Genomic DNA, 24,988 nt, shown 5'->3' with positions numbered 1-24,988 from the left:
ATTGGTAACAATCCTCCGCGCCTAAAGCGAGACCAGCGCCACCGTTGGCGTGGTTAATTCTTTGGGTAAAGTTAATCACCTAAGGCGGAAGAAAAGCTAAGGATGACGAGAAGAAGAAAAAAAATCTATCGTTTAAAAAAGAAAGAGCCTCGCGGAACGTTTTCGGGGATAAATTGGATTCTTGCTGAGGATGGGAAGTTTCTATCGTATAGACCAATGTCAATCGAATTAAGTTAAACTGGTGTCTATATAGGCACTCCAGTTTTAGGTACGTGTTATTAGATAACACGACTTAGTTCAGAAGAATAGAGTTTTGTTTAAAATGAGCTAGCTGAAATGGAGACAATTTGCTGCCTGAAACAGCAATTTTCTATTTTTATTCAATCATACATAACGTATGTCCCAGTTAATATTGCTTTATCGTAATTTTTTGTTGCTTAACGGCGCGAAATTTTCAGTTCGCAATAAACGCGGCGCCCAATAAACAAAGTTTATCGCAGACAAAATTAACCTTAACTTTACATTTACCACGTTATCGTAAAATTCGCAGATAAGGTTATCTATCCATGCTTGCGCATTACGTAGAAACGCGTATGTTTAATTTAGTACAGGCATATTTATCTTGTTTTTCGAGTGCGTTGAATGTTATAAGAGCTTTCACCTATCGGATCACTTCCAAATGAAGACGTTATTGAACAAGGATATTTGCACCGGAGTAATGCGCAAAAAACCACCAATGTTGAATAGTTTGGCTATAATGAGAGAACTCATGTTGGATAGGACAAATAAAGTGTTCACCGACGGAGTTCTAAGAGTGGACGGAGAAACCTACTACGTCCATCAACTGATATTAAAAATATCCAGCCCATACTTCGTTAAACTCTTCGATAGCCCGTTAACCGATGGACACAATATCGAACTCAAAGGGGTCAGTAAGGACACTTTCGAAGTGATGCTCGATTTTCTTTACGGAAAAGAAATTGACTTGACTATCCTTAACGTGAAAGACTTAATAATGGCATCGGACATGTTTTGCGTCGATTTACTCTTTCAAAGATGTAAGATTTTCTTCGAGGGTCATTGGCGTGAAATGGAAGATATTAGCGCCGTATACCAACTGGCAGACCATTTAAAATTGGAGAACATAGTACATCAAGTCCTGATGAAGTTTACAATCGAGTACTTATCCACATTCCCCCTTGGAAAAGACATATCGGAAGTGATTTACGATGTGTTACGAACAACACTGGAGAATGACGAATTCCGAAGTCAAATCAGAGAGGAGCATCATTTGATGGAGATCATTTGGGAATGGTTGCTACACAACCCCCAAGATCGTCTCCAATACGCGGAGTACTTAATTTCGCGAGTAAATCCAGAAAATATCCCTCCATCCGCGCTGGAAAATCGCATACTTTTAATTAGAGACCTATTTAAAGACGCGGAAGACGGAGAAAGTACGCAAGAAAGAGTCGTGGATATACTGAGGAAAAAAATAAACATGAAAAAGGCGAGGATGACCCAACTAAGAATTGCCTTTCGAGTAGTCGACTATGGCGAAAACGACGTGCAAATCATTGACTCTTTAAATTGGAAAATCGATCGATTTCTGATCAACTTCAGGATACAAGAAATAGTTCTGGTAAACGACGTTGTATATTTATTCGGAAACAAAAAGGTCTCGACCTACGACTTTCGCTCGCAAATTGTCACACCCGTACTCGAATTGAAAAACAACAAATTTCGTTTTGGAGTCACGATTAGTTTGGGGTCTCTTTACCTTATAGGCGGAATCGAGCAACTAAAACCGAATCAAGTAACTTCCTTCATTTACCAATACGACCGCAAGTTTAGGCAATGGTTGCCAAGGGTCGGCCACGAAGCTGGGACATTTTCTTTATGTTCCCCATCAATTTTAGAAAATGATGGAACAATTTACATAGCTGGTGGAGAAAGCAAGGACGGTACACCCATGAACAAATGTTATAGGTATAGTTGTACGAGTCAAACATTCGCCACGTACGATACGACGCTGTACGTTAAAAATCCTAAGTTGGCAGTTAAGGACAATACCCTGTACATGTTTTCTACAGAAAAAGGGGCTTCCCCGGGATTACAAAGAATTCATCTGCATACTCAAAGTAAGAACCCTCTACCCTTAAGTAAAGTCAGCTTTCGTCAAACTTGCACGGTTTTAGACGCGTTAACCATTCCAGAGGGAATTGTGTTAGGTTTTCGCGACGATACCGAACCTCAAGACGTTTATTTATGTTTGTACCATACTGAGGAAGATTACATGGAAACATTAGGTTACTCTCGTGGTCCAGACCCTTTGATCAAAGACGATTTATTTGGTAATAATTATAAAGTGTTCTTAAGGCAATTTTAAGCTAAGTTAATATTTATGTATTTAAAGGATAACACGGGAATAAACATTGTTCAGGCCTACTCTAACCTAAAGCTTTAACTCTAAAAATTGTTATTCTCGAACCACTGTAAACCTGTCCTATAGTTCATATATCACGTCAAATATCCACGCCCAACAGGGGCTTAAGAAACCCTCCTGGCACTAGCATGCCCGGGGGCTATAAAATGACTCAGGTAAAAATTCCCTAGCAAAAAAATACAATGAAAAAGTTTTTCAGTCGCGATCAAGACGCCAATCGATAAATACCTCTTTCGTTCGACTCAGTAAATTTAAAAGTGAAAAATATTCCAATCTATGATAATTTCAAGCTAATTCTACTGTCAATAAAAGTTTTGTTTTGATATCCTCTCGCCTCAATTACATTCGGGAACACAATCACGAACATTAAATGGTCCGTCGAGCCGGATCAAGTGCGAAAAACTGTGTATGTACCTTTCCATTCCAAAGTGCATAACCGCGACCGGCTATATTTATATACGTGGACATTGTGTTTAATGCGTAGTGGAATCTCAATCAACATCAAACTTTGAATCAAGTAAGACTATTAAGTATGGATCCTTTATTAAATAAGAGACGGTCAATTAAGGGCCAAATTACGAGAATTGAATCGGTAGTCGCGGGAGCAAATATTCAACCGCTAAACGAAGCCGCTTTAAAACTATATCTTGACAAAACTGATAAACTAACGACAGATTTGGATGATTTACATCAAGATATAGTGGGCAGTTGTCCACCCGATGATTTTTCATCACACGAGGATGAATATAACGCGCTAGTGAAAAGACTAGAAGATCTACAAATATATTTCTCAAGCACTCTGAATCAGAGTCTAGCCGCCGCGGCAGCTGCGAGTGTAGTAACGGTAACACAAACAAGCACACCAAGTGATGACATTAGGTTACCAAAGTTAGACTTGCCCACATTTGGAGGAAATTACTTAGAATGGTTATCCTTCCATGATCTCTACGTCGCAACGGTGCATAATAATCAAAAATTAACGCCGGCTAGGAAATTTCAATATTTGAAGTCATCAGTAAAAGATGAAGCTGCGCTTCTTATCAAATCCTTTCCAACTACGGACGCCAACTACCCCGAGGCCTGGAGCATTCTGTTAAATCGCTACAATAACACACGCGAAATTATTGATGCTCATTTGAAAGCGTTGTTTGAACAATCCCGAGTGGCTCGGGAATCAGCTACAGAGCTGCGTAACTTAATTGACACCACGTCGGAATGCATCCGTGCGCTGAAAGTCTTGAACGAACCTGTCGATCACTGGAATTCCATCTTGATCTATATCGTAAAAGAAAAACTTGATCCTGAATCGAGACGTCAATGGGAACTGACATTAGGTGGAACAACCTCTCCTTCGTTTGACGATCTAAGAAACTTTCTTGAACAAAGAGCAAGAGCTCTTGCAGCAGCTCAAGCTACCCCTACCACCACCAAAAGCAAAACGTCTAGCCAGCCAAGGAAGACTACACTAACACATGTTGGAAATACTAGGGGTACTCGCGGATGCATCATTTGCCACCAAGGCCACTCAATCTACAGGTGCCCCACGTTCGCCAAAGCATCAATTACCGATCGTTGGGACCTTGTTAAGAAGAAAGCACTCTGTTTCAATTGCTTACGACCTGACCATGCTAGCCCTGATTGCAAGTCCCAAAATTGTCAAAAGTGTGACAAGAAACACAGCACTTTGCTTCATCATCCTTCTCCGATAACTAAAAGAGAAACAAGCACCTCACCTATTAACTTTGAGCATGAAGTCGTATCTCATATTTCCCGAGAGGCAAACAGCAATGCACAAGTCCTTCTATCAACCGCCCGAGTTGTAGTCAAGGATAGAAACGGCCATTTTCATCAAATTAGAGCCTTACTAGATTCGGCTTCAGAAGCCAGTTTTGTTACCGAAGCCTGTGCAAAGCGGCTGCAGCTGCCACAAAAGAAGACTAATACCTCAATTAGTGGCATAGGAGCGTCAAGCGATAACGCTGCACTCAGTAAAATCAATATGGAGATTTCATCGTTGTATGATGACCAACTATCCATCAAGATCGAAGCATTAGTTCTCAAGAAGTTAACTAAAGAAATTCCTAAGATGAAGGTCAATTTCAGCTCTTGGGAGCACATCAAAGGCTTAAAACTTGCTGATCCTAATTTCCATGTCCCACAAGAAGTAGACCTTCTGCTGGGCGCTGATGTCTATCTCGAAATAGTACTAGAAGGGATACACAAAGGTTCAAATAACCAACCAGGGGCGTTCAAAACAGTATTCGGATGGGCAATATCTGGTGCCGCAAAAAGTGCCACCCCTTCATCTGCATCTGAGATCACTAGTCACCACTGCTCAATCGACGAGCAACTCAAAAAGTTTTGGGAACTAGAGGACATACCCTCAAGAAGACTACTAACGCCAGACGAAGAACAGTGCGAAAAGCTCTTTGCAGAAACCCATACTAGAGATTCAAATGGCAAATTCATTGTTAGTATTCCTTTCAAGCATTCCCCAGAAACCTTGGGAGAATCTAGGAGCATAGCAGTTCGGAGATTCAAGGCATTGGAAAAGCGGTTGCAAAATAAGCCAGAACGGTATACCGAGTATAAGAAATTTATGGCTGAATATTTACGTCTCGGTCACATGAAGCTGGTAGAATCCCAAGAAGACGTGGATAATGCCTCAACAACTTGCTATATTCCTCATTTGGATGTTCAAAATGAAAAAAGCAGCACGACGAAGACTCGCGTAGTCTTTGATGCTTCAGCCAAAACCTCTAATGGTGTTTCACTAAATGACATTCTGTTAGTAGGACCTAAACTACAGGATGACTTAGTTAATATTCTGATAAGATTCCGAATACATGCTATTGCCATAAAAGCAGATATAGCAAAAATGTACCGTCAGATTTGGGTACAACCTAAGGACACAGAAGTTCAAAGAATCGTATGGAGACCGAATCCAGAAGAACCTATTCAAAACTATAGGTTACTAACGGTCACCTATGGCACGGCATCCGCGTCCTATCTTGCAACGAAAGTACTGCAGCAACTAGCCATCGAAGTCAAAGATAGTCTACCTTTAGCCGCCGAAAAATTAACCAAAGATTTCGCCATGGATGATTTACTGTCTGGAGCCGACACTATCAAGGACGCCTTACAGTTACAATCACAACTCCTGGAAGCAGCTGACAGTGCTGGTATGGACATTAGAAAATGGGCGTCTAACGAACCGAAACTCCTTGAGTCCGTAGCGCCAGAAAAACGAGAAATTCCAGTCCCTTTACTATGTGATAAGGAAACTTCCATAACCACTCTCGGGTTACACTGGAAACTAACTACTGACGAGTTTTTCTATGAAGTAACGTCACCCCCGGAGAGAAATATCATCAGCAAGAGAACAATTTTATCAGATACCGCAAAAATCTTTGACCCACTTGGATTGCTTGCCCCAGTTACAATTAGGGCCAAGATACTAATCCAGGACATTTGGAAACAAAAGTTGGACTGGGATGACGCACTACCAGACATGCAAGTCTACAGATGGCAGGCTTTCCGAAATGATTTGGCAACCATCGAAAACATTAGAATTCCTCGCCACATCTCGCAAACTGAAGTCACGCTGTCAAGTCTAGAAGGATTCTGTGACGCATCTGAAAAAGCTTATTCAGCAGCGGTCTATATGAAAACGACAAATATCCATGGAGAAGTCAAAGTCCAGCTAATCGCAGCGAAAACAAAAGTAGCTCCAACGAAGACCGTGGATGTACAAAGACTGGAGCTCTGCTCTGCATTACTACTAGCCAAACTCATTACTCTAATTAAAGAGTCACTGCCTGGTACAATGTTGGCACACGTGATCAATTGTTGGTCTGACTCACAAAATGTCCTTGCTTGGTTACGCTCTCCCCCGTATCGATGGAAGACATTTATCGCTAACCGAGTAGCACAGATACAAGAAAGGCTACCTACTGCTGTATGGAATCACGTGCCAGGGACTTCTAATCCCGCTGATTGCGCTTCACGAGGCATATCAGCATCGGAATTACAATCACATTCATTATGGTGGCATGGGCCTGAATTCATTAACAAAGCAACTCCAGGACCTACTCTAGTGGTCGAAGAGTCCCCAGAATGCTTACTAGAGGAGCGAAGGATAAAAGTCTACACCACTTCATGTCAATACGACTGCAAGTTAATTTCCTCATATTCGAGCTTGGCAACACTTGTACGAGTCACAGCGGTTATGTTTCGCTTCATCCACAATGCAAAACCATGCAACAAATTAAGTCGCAAGCATGGACCTTTGACTGCCGAGGAACTGGACAGCGCCCTATATCACTGGATAAAAGTGGTTCAAATGGAACATTATCCAAAAGAATTCAATCAACTAAATAGAAAACTGTCCATTCCTGCGAAAAGCAAGATTTTATCCTTGCAACCGTACATCGGGCAAAATGGTGTACTCCGAGTTGGCGGCAGACTACGTCATGCAAATCTACCTCCGAATCAAGCCCATCCAGCTATTCTACCAAAAAATAGTGACCTCACTAAACTGATCATCAACCATGAGCATCAAAAAAGCTTCCATGGAGGATCTCAGTTGGTTATAACTGGATTGCTTCGACGATTTTGGATACCTGGCGTCCGAGATGCTGTCCGATATCAGATCAAGAACTGCGTAAGATGTACTCGTCAGAGGGCATCTACAGTGCAACAAATGATGGGAGATCTGCCCCCTGCTAGAGTTAATAAAGCAAGACCATTCCAAAAATGTGGAGTGGATTACGCGGGTCCCTTCCTACTACGGGTAATCAAGGGCCGCGGACACAAAATGTTTAAAGCCTACTTAGCGATATTTGTATGCTTTACAACGAGAGCCATCCATTTAGAGCTTATCAGCGATATGTCGACTGCTGCCTTTCTAGCAGCATTAAAGAGATTCGTCGCCCGACGAGGGTTATGCAGCGATATGTATAGCGATTGCGGTACTACCTTCATAGGAGCAAACAAAGAAATGAGAGAATTCCTCAAATTGGTCAAAAGTACCCCTTACAACAATGAAGTAGCAGGATGGTTTGCAAATGAAGGCATCAACTGGCACTTCAACCCCCCAGCGGCTCCACACATGGGAGGCCTCTGGGAGGCTGGAGTGAAATCCGTCAAATTTCATTTAAAAAGGGTGATCGGCAACGTTAACCTAACATATGAAGAGATGCAGACGCTCCTATGCCAAATAGAAGCGTGTCTAAATTCGAGACCTCTAATGGCTTTAAGCTCCGACCCAAATGATCTCAATGCCTTGACCCCAGGGCATTTCTTAATTGGCGAAGCACTTACAGCCATACCAGAGCCGGACCTTTCCGGCGAAAAAATCAATCGTTTATCAAGGTGGCAACTTAGCCAACAATTGTTACAACACTTTTGGAAACGATGGCGAAATGAATATTTGTCAAGACTTCAACAAAGGCCCAAATGGGCTGCCGTTAAAAACAACTTGGCGGTAAACGACCTTGTTCTGCTAAAAGATGAGAACCAACCTCCTACCAAGTGGAGGATGGGCCGAATTAGCCACTTACATCCAGGACCAGATGGATTAGTGCGCGTTGTTACCGTGAAAACTAGCACAGATAAAGAACTAAAGCGACCAGTTCAAAAACTTTGCAAACTTCCTTTAGAATAATTCAAACTCTAATTGTTTTAATTTGAAATGGACATTTCAAGGTGGGCGGAATGTTCAGGCCTACTCTAACCTAAAGCTTTAACTCTAAAAATTGTTATTCTCGAACCACTGTAAACCTGTCCTATAGTTCATATATCACGTCAAATATCCACGCCCAACAGGGGCTTAAGAAACCCTCCTGGCACTAGCATGCCCGGGGGCTATAAAATGACTCAGGTAAAAATTCCCTAGCAAAAAAATACAATGAAAAAGTTTTTCAGTCGCGATCAAGACGCCAATCGATAAATACCTCTTTCGTTCGACTCAGTAAATTTAAAAGTGAAAAATATTCCAATCTATGATAATTTCAAGCTAATTCTACTGTCAATAAAAGTTTTGTTTTGATATCCTCTCGCCTCAATTACATTCGGGAACACAATCACGAACAAACATGTATGTTATTTTTAAAATTTACTTTGTAACGAGCTTTGAATACACGTGTGAAGCGCGCGTACCTACGTCAATATTTTGAGGGAAGGACGTTTGTGCGTGAACATTTTGAGAGGTTAGCGAACAAATAAGCGGCCTTAAAAGCTCGAATGTTCTTGAGTGCGATTTCGCGTGTAGCACTTTATTCTCGCTCGGCTCGTTGTTAATCAAATTGATTAAATTACCAGGAGAAAACTTTGTGGCCTGTCGAATAATCCCAAGTACAAAGCGGCTCTTATTCCCTTAACGATTTTACGTTCTCTTCAAAATGTAATTTAAAAAAGTATTCTTTGCGCAACTGCAAATACACTACAGAGTGAGGGAGTAAATTAAAGGTAAAATGGAAAAGGGGGGGACGCAGGTTGAAAAACCGATAATGTTATACTTTTCTGGGAGACAACACGCGTTGAGTACGTATCGCGGACAAAGAATAAAAACGGACGGAAGAGAAAATGTTAAAAACAGTTAACGCAACGCCTAAAAATCACGAAGGTAAACACTGACAATTCGAAAAATAAGCGTTAGGGCTAATGTTGTTAAACACGCCAAAACAACGGGATATTCTCATTACTGGCGTCTAAAACACTAAATGTTGGTCGAACTTGGAAAAGAATGGGGCAAATGCTTATCGGTCACGCCATATCTCAATTTGAAAAACAACGCCGGACTTGACGCTTTAAATCATCACCCTAGCGTACAAAACTCGGGCCCGGTTAAATTAGCCAGTGTAGAAACTGTTGATTACCGGCCAGTGATTCCCCCTCTTAACATCCCCCAAGTTGAGACTCTTCGGCCCAAGGCTTCGGACACTGGTCATTTATCGAGTAAAGAGAAGGGGTAAAATCTAACGCACGTGTCTACGCTCGATAACTTAAAAGAGGGACAATCATTGGGAAAGCTTTCGGACGCGTCGACGGCCCGTTCGAAAAAGAAAGGGGTCGTCGAATAAAATGTCCGAAAGGGGGTGGTAAGGGATGGGGAAGAAATAGATTCTGTGAGTGGTCAGCGAACTTTAACTATACATTAAGGGCGCGGGAAGAGGCATAAATCAAACGGGTTAGCGGCGACTCACTCCCGAGTGCCGGACATTGTCCAGAGCCCAAAATAAAGGGGGGATGGAGGAGCCTTACATAAAATCCATGCCGGCGATAGACCAGGGTACGAGAGGTCATCGCTGGTTGAATAGGAAACCGGCTCTGTCACGCTATCCTACTGACCATTTCTGGTTTGAAAACGGCATAGAAAGTTAAAGGTTCTGGACTCACCATTGTCCGGAGAGGATCTATCGCCGGGGCGGTTGAGTATTGTCCATCTCCTGTCCAGCGTGACGAAAAGCCGACGCCATCGACGCGACGCTCTTCGATAAACGAGTCATAAACTTGATTAGAGAGATCGACGGCTTCTATCGTTATCGTCAGTTCCTTGAAATGAAAGCAATGTTTTAGAATCTCTAGCAGCGTAATGTATTGACATTTTTAGGCTTAGTGAATGAGATCAATAAAGACTATTCTCAAAATGTACCAAAATATCAATAAATATAAGAAACCGGTGACATTTTGATTCTATCAGGACAGTTTGAACTACTTCATTCATATTTGATTAATATTTAGAACACGACTACACTCAAACTCCTGAAGAGGTTTGGAAGCGATAAAAATTCTAATTAATAACGTAGTTTTAACGTTTTTCCACGTCTTACCCCTTAGGTTCTAGAGAACAGAGAAAGGGTAGAGGGGAAGTTTGGCCTACTACTAGACAAAGTCACGCTAACGACAGTTGCCGGAACGCCGAGAGGAATGGCGTTTGGCGTGTACCTCGTGACCTGGGCGCACTTTGTTTCGGCCTTCCATTACCGTTGGACATTCCAGGCGTACACCCTAATTGTTTTTATCGGAGCGGCTAAATTCCGTTTTCCCCTTCAGTCCCCAGTCTCATCCTTTTAGGGCGATTGTGGAAAAGAGAGAGGATGTTGGATGTCCACGTTACTGAACGTCCAAGAGGCGCAGAGAGGGGTGGGGAAAGAGTAGATTACGAAAAGGAGTATAAAAAGGGTTAGTGGATGATTGAAACCGTAAGCGAGGGAGATCAGCCCCCGTCTAATGGTTCCTTTATAAATGACCATCGTACAAAAGCGTCTTAATCATAGGGAAACCTATAAAGTAGACCAAACATCCGAAGTGTCACTTGTCAGTTTTAGGCGTAATATAGGCCATATCAAGTCATTAATAAACTAATACGCGACGTTTCCTCACAAATAATAAATGAAGATCAAAAGTTAGAAATTTATGCGAGTTACTACATTTTCAAGTACGCGACTTTGAAGTTATAACTGGACTTTCAAGGACCACGTCCTTATAAAGTTTTGTTGAAGTTTTAAACCGATTAAACGTAAACCAAATTTCGTGGTTGCCTATTCAATAAGTTCGAGCACCGGCGTCTCTTTGAAAGGGTGAATGCAAAATTCCCGTAGCAATATTGACTAGTGACCTACCAGGGGTTAAGCCTTGGCGTATTTCCCAGCAGCGCGCAGGAAGAGGGTGGGTGGTACGATCCTCGTCGAGGGACCTTCGAATCTTTAGGAAATTGATTTAGGGCGGTGGAGGAAAGGTGCATTACGCGGGGATCGACTAACTAGAACATGATGAACGAGGAAATAATAGTTCTCTCGTAAGAGACTAGCTATAGTTTTGCCAGAGAGAGAGAGAGAGAGAGATAAGGGAGGAGGAGGGAAAATGAGAAAGGGATTATATACTGGCAGGTGGTCCGCGCCAAAACTTTAGACGCTGTCCACCAGGCGGCCAAATTCAATTAACGGGGTACCTTCCTTCCTGGGCAGGAAATGGAAAAGAAAGTGGTAAAAGTTGTAAATTGGAATACACACGTATAAAAAGTAAAGCCAATTTAGAATAAACATAAAACTCCTCTGCCCAGACGATCAGCGCCATGTTCAGCCAACAAGTTGATAAAGTCAAATTTTAAAAAAATTATCTGTTTGTATTTAAAAATGTAAATGCGTATCATGTGATTTTATGTTTGCCAAACTGTATAGTTAACTAGGCCTACTTTTACCGCTGCTTCTACTTCAGTGATCATTCAGCCACCTCGCAGTTCTCACTCACGTTTACATCAATAAACCTAACGTACATGCCCTTTCCCGAGGGCTATAAAATTGGGGAAAGAGGGGATTTAGTGGGATATAATAGACGACTTCTAAACATGATACGGGGTCCATTTGCTTAACTATTTTCGTATCAACTTGTCGGGAAATGGTTTAAATATTGTAATTGATGGGTAAAAGAAAAGTATATCCGCAAATGTTTATATTGAATGACCCCAAAGTATTTTTTCTATCAACACCTTGCGGCCATGCAGCGTATACGGATCCTCTTTTGCCAGCACCCATCCCCCTCTCATCTATCTATTCATCCAGATCCTAAATTCGTCTAATTTTATACCAGTTAAAAGTAATCACAATGCCATCCGTTAGCGTATTGCACCTCGCGCCAGCAAGGATTTCGTTTAGTCTGTGGAAATCTTTCTGGCACCACCGCGCGAACTATTGCTCTCGCGCATTAATCTAAGCGGGTATAAGTGGGGAAGGGTGGGAATATCAGCGCCGTAATGACTCTTTTTGCGAAGACATTTATTTAGTAAACGCTTATGTATTCCCTTGTGCAGTATGGTCGTGTATAAACTAAATCGTGATGGATAACCTCAAACAGCAGCCGAAGCCAGAAACTTTGACGCCGTTCGTCCTATTTCCCATACAACCCATGCATCCAGAGGGAGACCGTCACTCTAATAAGAAATTAGTCCCAAAAACCCCTCCTAATCGCGTAAACATCGGCGTTCCATTACGGAAAATCAAGCAAATCGGCGCCCTGCAGATTCCCACGACATGTTTCAACGTTACTATTAAAATACAATAGAAAGTCTTATCCTTCTGAGTCTGACTAAAAATTAGAGAACACAACCAAAACTAAAAGAAACTGAAAACTGCGTGTAGTTTGAAACAGTCGATTCACGTGGGAGATAGAATATCAGTCTGAAACAAAAACAAGGCCACTAGGGGTAAGGCAGGGGAGGAGTGGGGGTCATAATCGCGTCCAATCTGCGACAGGCAGTGGCGGCGACAGATAATCGAGTCTGGAAAAATGACAATCCCTTGAAAGAATGGTCCTTTATTTTTCCTTTCTTTCTCTAAAAGGGAAATGCGGCCGCGTGGGTGACCGGAAGTTGACTATAGGGACTGCTCGGGGAAAGCAACTTTTGGCTTCTCAGTATACGTAGCTCGAAGCCTTCGGCTTCAGATCACTGACCACAGAGAAAAATAGAAAACGAGGACCATCATGGGAAAAACGCGGAGGGTTACGGAAATTCGCGCGGAAGAGAAGGGAGGAGGAATGGAGGAAAGAGAGAGAGACCAGAAATGATAAGACGAAGACCCATGGAGAAAATATTATTCGAAGGCTAATCTCTTCCTTCCCTTTTTACAAAGTTAGTTTTCGTACTGATTCCGTGCATGGTCATTTAATGGTTAAGCTTGCCCTAAAAGCGGGTCAGTCCAAGAGACGCCTGGAAAAACAATCTTTCATTTCACGTATTTCAAGTTACATATCGTTTTCATGAACTTCCTCCCAACCCTGAAGAGTTATGACGATACTGTGTGTAATTATATTTTAGTTGAAATTTTTTCACAACTTACTTTCCCAACAGTGTGTTTAAACTAAAATATTGGCTAATATGGTTTAATCTTATAGATATACCTTCTTATAGGCGAGTAAGGGTAGACATGGTTCGATTCGAAATTTGCGGGTACATTTGGGCATTATACTGTACAGAATACAGGGCAATTTTCCGCCCCTTCCGTTAGGAATTGGGCAGCAACCGTTATGGGAAAAGCGATCAGCGCTCTCTTTCTATGTACATTGATGGTGGTATTCTGCAGCCCAGCAGCAGCAGCAGCACCAGTTTCTCCTTCCTAATAAAGGGAATTTCAGGTTGTAGGAACAAATTCGCCGGTTGGAACAACGAGAATGGATCGAAATAGAGAGAACAAACAATGGGTTGTCAATGCCTCCTCGAGTTGGTGGCGGCCAAAACACGCCGAAGAATCCACCCAGTACCGCCCACTAAGACTTGGCCGTATAGTCCGAGCCCAGCTTGGTTTGGTAGAAAGAAAGAAAGGAAGAAAAAAGTCAATAATGGTCGCTCGTATTCGATCAAGATTTATATACAGTGGACATAAGAGAAAGGGACCTATATTGCTCGTTGAAAACGTCTTATATAAAGAATAGAGCGGGGGCGAATAGGGTGCGCGGCTGCAGTCGTAATGTTGAATGGTCACGTCAAGACATTCTCTTTCCAAAATATCTCTTCGAGTAAAAATCGCCCCTCTTCCAAAAGCGTTTTGCTGAATTATTCATGTCGTATCGTCCCTTACCTAAGAAGACTACGTACAGACCAAGAAGAACCCAACAAGAACTCTTCGCATATATTAGTCATATCGGACCCCCTCTTTACCCATATACTTGGAAATAATCCCCAAAAAAACCTCTATAGCGTGTTTTCCAAAAGAATTCTCCATGTGTGGCATTTTGTTCAATGCCCTGAAATAATATTGGCACCTTAGGTTATTTTTAACGCTTAATAATATCGTTAAAGATAATTTAAGAAACTATTCTTACCCTCACTTTTATTTTACTAAAAATTAGTATTTAGCATCTGGATCAATAACCCAATAGAATTAGGACTACTTGGTGAACTATTAAAATTTTAATAATTTAAATTAAAGGGTATGAACGCGAATATGGTATACTTAAAAATTAACCGTCTAATTGCCCGTGTTAAAATCTTTATTTCTACTAAGTTTATTAGGTACCCGCCTACTAAATTAACTAGCGATTTTAATTAACCTATTTCCGGAGGTACCATACTGAAAATTTGGAAAATAATTTTTAAATCATTTCCCCAATAAATATTTTTTTTAATATAAAATTCGAAGAAAGGCCCTTGGCTTTTTTAAATCAAAGATTGCATGTGTTATAAATCTTGTTATCGAGATAATTAAAACTAATGATTAAAATAAATCGTTGATAAAATTCAAGCAACGTGGTAAAATATTAATTTATACTGCAGATCCTTCATTAGAACTAAATACTTGGAAAATTACGTTTTTTATTTCCTTTTAAAACGAGATATAAAAATAAAGAATATTTTTAAAACCCGTAAAAAATTTATTTCGTAAGTGTTCATTGTGACATTGAATGGAAGTGGAATTAAGCATCTGGGAGGTAAATTTTACACCGTTTAACGAAATAGAGCCAATACTATTAAATGATAGCCTACGAAATTTAGTTAATCGCCCTGTGCCTTCCTCACAACTATCTCTATTTGAACGAACATAAAAAATAGGCATTCACGCGAGACCATCACATTTTCATTCATATTGCGGTGGTGAAAGGAGGGGATACATTGCAAAATAAGATCTTCAAGGTATTTAGTAGAAGGAGCGTAAGGGGGAAGAATATAATCGTACGAAAAAAAAAGTAAAAAATGTTAAATTGGTATAAGAGGTTCCTCTCCGCTAAAAACACATTACCACGTCACGATGGTACCCGCTATCTAGGCGGGTAATTTCGTGGCATAACTCATGTCTGACCACGAAACAGCTTGGGGAGAAGAAAAAAAAAGTAAAGAAAAGGGATCATAAATCAACGAACAAAATTGGTCTATGTGAATAATGCAAGTGTTAAGAGTTTTAAGCCGTGGATCTACCTGAGCCAAAGGTGTATTTAAGCGATGGTTGGGAGGGGGCGGGGGGATTTTCTTCCTCAGATTGGCTTCCAAGAAAAAGAGAGAGAGAAGAGGAAATTTACTAGGAGCGGGGCAAAGGGGAAGAAGCCAGGGAATTTTGAATGAATGATGACCAAAAATTGACATATTATTTGCTCTATCTAGCGAAAGATAGTAGCGTGTTATTAGCCTATCTGAACCCTTTTAAAAATGAAATAGTAAGGGGAATGGAGAGAGGCTAGTATCGTGTTCCTATGTACACTAGTATTTGCATGACCAATAATTAATTTGATTGGTATTTTTGTGCATATAGACCATTCTGGTTGGTGGAATATCATCTATCTACAAGGAGGTCTTGATGCTGAGCCATAATTTGGGGGGCTTGTGTAAATAGACTTTAAGTCTTTAGTAGATTTAGTTCTAGGTCAAATTGTTGGTATTATTTTGTCTCAGGACATCCGGTTGAGAGAGCCATCCATGTTTCGGGAGCTTTCCTCAAAGGTAAATGGTACAATAACCATTGATGAACAGTATGTCACGCGCCTATATTTCTCTTTTTTTTCGGAACAGTGTGTAAAGATGGTATTGGTAGCTAACTCCATCTATGAAAGATTAAAATTTTTTTTCTTTTGGGCACTCCATCTATTGGTGATACATGTGGCTTGAAATTTTTCAACTATTCTAAATCTATAGCAGTAGATTTTGAAAGATAGCGAAACGTGTTCATGCTAGGATAGACCGCACTTTTTTGGGGTAGAAGTTAGGTTTCCCTAGTTGTTATTTTTCTTTTAACAAAAATGGTTGCGAAACCGTGAAAGATGGATCATTTCTTCCCTTAAAAGTACGAGTTAAAGAAACTCTCTCGAGATTACTATCAAACCGAAACCAAAACATATCTGTACCGTAGCGCTTAATGATAAAAAACAATTTCTGAAATGAATTACTTTGTTTCAGATACGAGATAAAAATCTTTATAAGAAAATATACTAGAGCAGAAAATATTGAAACATTGGTTTGGTGGAAATGCTACTAAATTCAAAAGAAAATAAGAACTTCGATATATCTACAAGTCCATCAACCTGAACTCCTGGAGTCAAAAGAAAAAAAAATCATAGAACACGATCAGATATTTCAAACTTCAAAAAAAAAATCTCGAAATCTTGATTGCAAAAAAAAAAAAGAACAACATAGGAGGAGAGAAATTACCAATCAGTGGCGTCATCTCATGGTTTGAGAATAAAGACGGGTCTGCCACCCTAATTTGGTAGAGATAGAGGTATTTTCCCAAAAAAAAAGAGGGCTTAAAACCCCTCCTACGAGACCACCCTGCCTTCGCCAACTCTACGTCTTTATATTGAGATACCAATTACCCTGGCGTTTTGGGTTACGACGGAACTTAAACCACAGTTACCTGACAGACCAGTCCCTGAGATACCTCCCTCGAAGATAGTATCTAACCAAACTAACCAGGATTAACAGTCAGGTGGGGTAAAAAAACATCGTGAAAGATTGAAAAAAAGAAAGAATCCTCGTCTAGTCTTGGCGTTCCGTAGCATGCAGCTCTAGGAACGCATTAAGAACTTTTTATAGACAAGTTGATGAGAGCTTGGACCTAACGTGTAATTTGTGCCTTTTGCAGAACCAAACGTAGCCAATAATGGTTGGCAAAGTACCCTGCGGGCCATTTTTTTTCTTACTCCCTCCCATGTATAAGTAGGACCCAATCCCAAATGACTATATGATCAAAATTACAGTTATGATCTTCAAAATCATTAATTTACCTTTCAAAATAGAGCAAACTCGGGGTGGTAATACAGGTATTATATACGGCATGCAGGCAACGCGCGCAATCTGACAGCTTTTTACAAGATGATAAAAAATGACCATAACACCCCTCCCTTGGCGTAACTATTATTTCTTCTTATAGTCCCATGGCTACTCCATCCAAATTATTTCCACAATTTATTTATTTTTTATATATTTTTTAAGTTATATAAAATACACGCGCTATTTTTGAGAGGGAGTAAATTATCCTTATATAATATACGTTTAAGACCAGGTTTTATTATTTGCTATTCCTAAACAATTGTTGTCTATGAAAGACTAAACCAACAACATCCGGATTAAATTTTCGCCATAAACTTCTATTGGTTTTGAATAGCAATATTGTTTATGTTTTCAGAAGTGAATTATTGGAAGTAAGATTCCGAATAGCATGTGACTTAAAAGTTAAATATGAGGTATTACATTGCAGCAAGAGTAAATAAGCAAGGAGAGAAGTACTATATGTGAAAATATTTCACCAATAATGGTATAAAGTCGCCATGTTAGGAAGGTTAGAGCACCGACTCTCCTACTACTCATTCTATCATCACTAGTTCCGATTTCTACCATTTGCGGCGCTGGAGTTTGCTCTAAACTTCAGCCGCTCAAAATAAAAATTGATGGGAAAAATGGACCAAGAAAAACGGGTTTCTTAATTCGAGTTAATTTACTCCTGGCACTTTCCATTCCACGAATCCAGTAATGTTAACTTCAATATATTGATTTCCATATAGTTGGGTATCAATGGTTTTTCATTGAGTTTTTTTAAAATGCAATGGGTTAAACACACACACACAATATTAGCATAAATGTTTGTTGAAAGGAATATCATAGACGGTATAATTTCCTACATAGCGTAGACGAAATTTCAAGTCTGATCCCGTGACCTTTCTTCAATGAATCCACTCTCCAGGGTGGCCCTTAGTAAGAGGCATCCAACACATTTTCAGCTATGAAATTGTGGACGCGTAAAAACGGCCAGTCAGGGGGTTAAATATTATATACCTACTAAGTTGAATCACGTTTTTCTTTAAGATTTTTCGCCCGGGGCACCCCAATTTTTAGTGAATGAATTTTTTAGCTTTACTTTCCTACAGTAAAGAGGCGTTCATTTTTTTTTCAAATAATCTTCCTTCCTCGGCTGGACGAGTACTCAACAGAGCTAGTATCTTTTTGCATTCAAGAAGATTTTTAGTTGATAGGGTTTCGGGGGGAAGAGGGAATTCCATCCCCCCTGATTTCATGGTCGAAAGTGATTAACAAAAGTTGAATAAAAGTCGAGAGATACCTTCCCGAATAAATTAGTGTACGTTTATATACTTTAGATTTTTGGGCTTAGTTGTGTATTGAAAAAATATTGTATTTTTCCTTAGGGCGATTTTTTTTCTATGAACTAGCAAAAATGAGATATGAGAAATTAATTTGAAATAAGAAGCATGTAAGAAGAAGAAGAAAAAAAATATACTGGATAATCATACTGTCTATTTAAGTATATGTACGATATTTGAAGCTAAAAACACGAATGCGTGACTTATTTTTAATTAAGGTTACGTATATATATCTCTAGTGGCATTGTATAATTATAAAAGCTCATTTCTTGAAATTATTTATACTATACTAAATTTTTTTTAATTAAATTTATACCTGTTACTTTGTGATTTTTCGCGAAGTTTTAAACTTCAAATTACTGCCAAAAAAAATTAAAAAAAAATACTTCTACAATATATATAATAAAAATTAGGGCGTTATTTTGAAATAACATCATTTGAAATTAATTCAAAACCTACATAGATCGTTTTTTATATTTAACGAAATTAAAGTAATTAAATCCGAATGAAAGGCGACACAACTTTCGTTACCTTAAAACGAAAACTTGCCATGAAACCTAAGGGTTAATTAAAGTTTAACATTTCTCAACCCTTTCAAACTTAAAAAAATAAAATAATAAAATTACAAAATACTCCAAATGACAAAAATGTTCCAAACACAGCCCCACCTTCAATAATTAAGAAACAAGTGAGCGTAACCGCTAATTAATACCACACCTCCAGCTATTTAAATGTTAAACTGATAAACGGATAAACGTAAATAAAAATATTGTCAACCTGCAATAATTTACCAATCGAAATCGATATAACCCATTAAAGTTAACAGAAGCAAATACAATTAGTCCCTATTTGAAGAGTAATTAGCAAATATAATTAGTCTGTAAGCGCATTTCCCCCTCTTTAGAAGCTCAGTGAATGTATAATTTATGTAAATAACAAATCGTTAAGGTTATTGATTTAAAATGTAAATTGGGAGGTCGTGTAAAGGATTTAAACGATTATTTGGGAAAACAAATGGATGTCGGTTTCATCAATATTCAATCGCAATAATAGTTGCGGAATAATTATATTGCCTGAAATTATTCTAATTTGGAAATATTTAAAAAAAAAATAATAATAATATCTTTTGTACAGGAGCGTTGCTATAGTGACTCAACGGCAGAACACCGCAGTTCGAAGTGAAGTGTGATTGCAAGGGGCAAAAGTCGAATTTTTGTTTTCACTTGGTTTTAAATGTTTTTCCAATTCAAAATTGTTTCAAAAACAATATTTTAAATTATTTTCCCTCATTGAAATTGTTTTTAGACAATTTTATGCAATTATTTAACCCTGTTAATTTGTTGTTTCGTTGTTTGTAAAAAATGTTATTAAACATTTTGAATGTTTTTTCACGGCAGCAATTTAAATATTCTTTTAACCTTATAACTGCAATTTTACCGTTGTATATACCATAAAATAAACCAAACACGATTAAAAATTCGTATTATATACATGATTATATAATAGTCTGAAGATATGAATGAAATGGAGCCCAAGGAGGCGTTACCAAAATAAAAAAAATGGGCTAAAGCAAGATAGCATTGATTAGAAAAATGGGCGCTGACAATTTATCATAGAAAAAAAAAGGTATTCCAGAGAAAAGATCTATCATATGAAAATTTGTCTTCACGCAAAAACGCGAAGAATTCGTAAGAAACACGCGAATCTTCGATCGAGAAAATTTCTCCTCTTCCCAGCAGCAAGCAAGTGGTGCAGAAAGCCCCCTTATCGATATCACTTTACCTATTAAAAATATCCCTTAAGCCTTAAACGTAAATCTAATCCGGAATAAAAACATAAAAGACCATAAAGAAGGAATCTTTTAAAGTATTCAAAATTTATACCGATATTACTCGCTCTATTTGCTAATCAATAAATAAATAAATAAAATATGATTCGGAAATGAGAGCAAACAACCCCAAAGAGAAAGAGAAAAAAGGCTTCTATTGAACGGTTTCGAATAAAAACGCCACACACACTTTGGTTAAATCAGATTAGATATATCGACCTATCGAGTTTTAGGGAAACGATTCGGTTCATGTGCAACCCAGACTTCTATTTCTAAATTATACGTATAAGATGAACGACAACGATATGTAGATTCGCTCCCATTGCGACAAACTTTATTCCAACGCTTTGCTCGTAAAAACAGGAGTTTGTTCGATAGAAATTTCTGATTTAATCAAAAGTATATACCCTGAAAGTTATGTACATTATAATAAAAATGGAACATTGACGTCTTTCAGATACTTTAGTATCAAAAGTTGCGTATATTTTATCTTTTCTACCATTAGTCTATTTTAATCAGAGACCATACAAGAAGGCTAGCCTTCCATATGGTTTTTGAATAAACGTATAAACCTTAATTGAGTTGCCAGTAGTCTTATTGATTGTATTCAGTAAAAATGAGCTTCGGATTAATTCACTTCTCACTTCACCAATGTTTTATAGACGTTAAAGATGTTCGGATTAAACGAGGCGATTCCGAGTGTAAATAGTTATGTAAATGCTCTTGTATCGCGGCTCGGATTAACCATAAAGATGAAATAACCAGTTGTCGAGGGTAAAAATGGACAACAGATTGGAACGAGATGTATGTCAAAAAAGGATAATATCCCTTTAAACTAGCCCCTGTAACAATAAAAATCTCGCGTATCGGTCAGACTATGACGCATTTATTGGGCCAATATATGTCCGTGCAAGAGAAACCGGGTCATAAAACTTTTAGATCAGTCCCGTACGATTTTGACCATGCTCCTAAGAGACCATGTACCACTTTAGTGCGCTTTTACTATCGTAAGATTTGAGGTTTATAGCCATGCTAAAAGAACCAAGGGGATTCTGTACCCGTTGAATTTCTAAATACGAGCCAATTAGACCTGTCAACCCCAACGCAATATTAAACGATATGAATGATGGCTTCGTTTCTTCGTCTTAAAATGGCGTGGTAGCCGCAGCCGCCTGCCTTTTCCGGAAACGGGTAACGAAGCGATATAGAAAGGAAGTTTAAAAACAAGTGGAGTAAGCGCTGTTAAACCAATTTTGGGAATCTTGAACCAAATATTGACCCAATGTATATAAACCATCATCGTTTACATTGTGTTCTCCTACTTAGTGTCATCGCTAAGTTTTCTTTGTACGCCTGCTAGCGATTTCATAACTCTGTTTGTACTAAATGTTTATCTTCGTCGACAATTCGAGGCACAATTAGAGCTTTTCTCTCCTCGAAATAATTCATTATTATCATTAATACATCCTGTAGGCTTTTCCTTCTAAAGATGGTGAAGACCCTGATGAAAATGTGTCTCTCTATTATAGCCACCCGTTCCTTGGACAACGAGTATGCATAAATGAAAGGAGACTTATCCTACCATCGCAATAAACCATCCCGCATTACAGTTGCGAAGGCTAAAAAAGGCATAATATACCGAAATCTCTTTCCATTAAAAACGAGAATGATTTTGTCCCTTTTTTTATAGCATTGGCGGCTTGTACCAAACCAGAGTAGCGTAAGCGATTCCAGACGCATTAAAAAATAAAGAGAAGAAAGACATTTTTGTTCCGTACTTAGTCCCGGTATCCTTCCTTCGGATCTCAATTTCCGTAAGAACCGCGAACTTTTCCAGCGGAGACCGTGAAGGACAAGTTAACTTCAACTTTGTCCTAACCCACTAACCACTAGTCCTTTTAACATATACGTCAATGTGAAGATGAATCGCCTCTCTCTGGTACGAAACTCCGTATAGCGAGTTTCCGCCGTCTCAAACGCGGAATAAATAGGGTTCGTATCCTCCCACTCATTGCTGTTGCAATAGAAGAAGGCATAAAAAGTTAGTAATACGGATTGCTTTTAACGTCGTCCGCAAACTTCACTCCGGTAAATTTGCCTTTGCCTTTCTCTAGGCTCCGATCGAAACCTACGCACAACAGCAGCACCATCTCCCCCCTTAGTCGCTTCCTTCAGTGTATGGCCTATAGTCTCGGTAATGGAGCCGCCACACTCCTCTTTTGATTCTTTCAGCTTTGCGTGGATACAGCAAAGTCCCTTTCACCGGAACTAAAAGGGAACCCGCCATGAAATTCAAATATTGCCCAATAGAAATTCTACACGAGCTAAAGAATAGGCCTAGTTTGCATGGGGGGCAAAAGAAAAAACAGCGTTAAAAACACGAAACGAATTGGAATTTATGTAAAGAACGTGATTCGAATATGTTTGTTTATATTCATGACTCTTGAATGGCTAGTTTCGAATTCTTTGAAGAAGAAAGAAAAAAAAATGCGGGAAATTATAGTATATTGATGTTTCGATTGAGGTCACGAGCTCCTACTATAACTGCACCAAATTGAACTAATAAGTAGTGTTAAAATGAGGGATCTGGACATTATTTCTGACAAATCATCTAACATTCTAACGCTTCAGCATTAATGTGGTGTGTACGAGGGAATGGGTGCCAACAGGCAGAAAGATTTGAAATTCTGGTTGGATTCCATTAACCGGATAGTTATGTGAAAATGGCATTTTTAGCATGACAATAACATGGCGGGGTGCACCCATACATGGGAATAAAAGAAAGGGATGATCACTTAAATTCCGGTTCCGTCCAGAGGAAAGATGGTGGATTATTTCCGGTCGCTCAGTAGGGGATCCCTTTAAATTTTGTCTGGAGTGGGCGTCCATGCACTGAACTACTTTCAAATAAGTAAAATCATTACACCGAGAACTAATATTTAGTAATGAAAATTAGCAAAAATTAGATATTATTAAAACAAGTATACCAAATCAAATAGTGTTAATTTTTGTTGCTTTCGTTTTGAGTTTGTTTAACAGGGGTAACTGAATGGGAATATTTTAAAATCGGTTCTTAAAATAAACCTAACATTTTAATTAAGAGCGAATATCATTAGCTTAGAAGCTGGACGGGTCATGTTTGCTTACACAAAAGCTTGTTTAATTTAATATCGTTAAAAGTTTATAAAAGTAAAAATCCAGTTTTTTTTTATTTTTGGTCTTTCTATACCCTCAGTCACTTTGAAAATGACAACCCGTTTCATCCATTAAGGCTCTTGGAGAAGTACAAACAAAGATAGTAAAAACAACTATGTACAAATAAAAATATCTCCCTTCTTGGTAAATGCTTCTAAAAAGCCTTTAGTTAGAAAGCGTTTATTTGTTTTTGCTATCAGAACTGAAACTTTGAAACATTCAACCCAAAACATCATCCGAGAAAAGAAAATATAGAAAGACTCCTTGCTTTATCTGCTCCTTCAAGCACGAGCCAGAACACGCTGACTACTTGTTTGTTACAGTTCTAATAATCAACGGCAGCTTTATGCAATAAACGCCAACTTTTCCCAATAATACTAGCACATAATTTTGGCGAGCCGCTTATAATTAGGAACAAAATAAAGTGAAAAAAAAAGTGGGTACGAAGTCGCGGTTAGTTGGTGGATAATAGCCCGGATTAGCGTGCAAAAACACAATTAGGATGAGAGTCCGAATGACACGTTATAATCGCGGGAGAACGGCGTTTACGTTCGCCGTAGCAGCTAGATCCCGAGTTCAGCTGTGAATAAAAAACAAGGGACGAACGCTGTTTAATCACGAAACAATATCAAAGCCAAATTCGACTAGCCTCCGTCACAAAGTCACGCGCGTTGACTATATAACCACCACTGAAAAAACACGAATCCCCTTCCTCGAATCCCAATTTTAAAGTCGAAACCTTTTGGTTTAGATCATTAGGGAGGAGAAATGGCGACATAATTCGCGGTTTCGAAACGCGAGCGTGGCCCTAATGAGTTTAAAACTGTACCTATACGTATAAGAAAGACATTAAATTTACCCATGCGGGCCTCAAACACCGTGCGGCAAACGACAACTGTTTGTCCAGCTTTTTGTAACGATGGTAAAAGTCAGGCACCTCCACGCGGATCCCAAAGGTGTTCAATTCTATAGGTGGATTGAAGTGGTAAGGGGAAAATGCCAGGGTTCGCTCGTGTAACAGGAGTTTCGCAACTATTAATGAACAACCTAATACTTAAACGAAAGCGTCACGTAAGCATGGTGTGTGAATACACTACCTAACAGATCGATGGTTAATGGGTTAACGATCTTTAAAAGGGTGTTCCTTTATTCTTTACTATTCTAACAGTACTTAATCTACAGAATGTCGGTCGGGTTGCGCAGATGTTTAATCTAGAACACGATTTCACCGAAAACCACTTGTCCATCAGACAATTAAGCATTCTTCAAGGGTTTATGGTGCAGCTTATTATCGGTATTTTTAGAGCCAATGGAGGAGAATAGAGGACGAAGAGATACAGGGAACGACGCCATTACTCTGGCCTTTCTACAGCGAGAGTTCGATGGCGTCTTTGAATTTTTGAAACAAGAGATTTTGAAAGAAAACAAGAATTCCTCAA

General features: G+C 39.2%; 1 protein-coding gene and 1 long non-coding RNA gene across 2 annotated transcripts; both read left to right on the top strand.

Moving 5' to 3' along the window:
* The first annotated feature begins 327 nt into the window (after positions 1-327).
* LOC149692105 (kelch-like protein 40) lies at positions 328-2,430 on the top strand. The gene has a single exon (XM_089868806.1). The coding sequence runs from the start codon at positions 680-682 to the stop codon at positions 2,387-2,389; it is 1,710 nt and encodes a 569-aa protein (XP_089724932.1). The 5' UTR covers positions 328-679; the 3' UTR covers positions 2,390-2,430.
* A 9,757-nt stretch (positions 2,431-12,187) lies between these two features.
* On the top strand, positions 12,188-18,813 carry LOC149692104 (uncharacterized). Its single transcript, XR_016382622.1, has 2 exons — positions 12,188-16,215; positions 16,329-18,813. It is a non-coding gene; the product is annotated as an uncharacterized LOC149692104 (long non-coding RNA).
* The last annotated feature ends 6,175 nt before the right edge of the window (positions 18,814-24,988 follow it).

The sequence above is a fragment of the Phalangium opilio genome, unplaced genomic scaffold (assembly GCF_054372755.1).
Source record: "Phalangium opilio isolate 3A_F unplaced genomic scaffold, DU_Popi_V2 ptg000024l_1, whole genome shotgun sequence".
Lineage (NCBI taxonomy): Eukaryota > Metazoa > Arthropoda > Arachnida > Opiliones > Phalangiidae > Phalangium > Phalangium opilio.
Note: the sequence above shows the minus strand (reverse complement) of the source record. Positions and strands in the feature narration are given on the sequence as shown.

What these genes read in the sequence shown, in the direction of transcription:
- LOC149692105 (XM_089868806.1), top strand. Translation starts at nt 680, where the DNA reads ATGAAGACGTTATTGAACAAGGATATTTGCACCGGAGTAATGCGCAAA.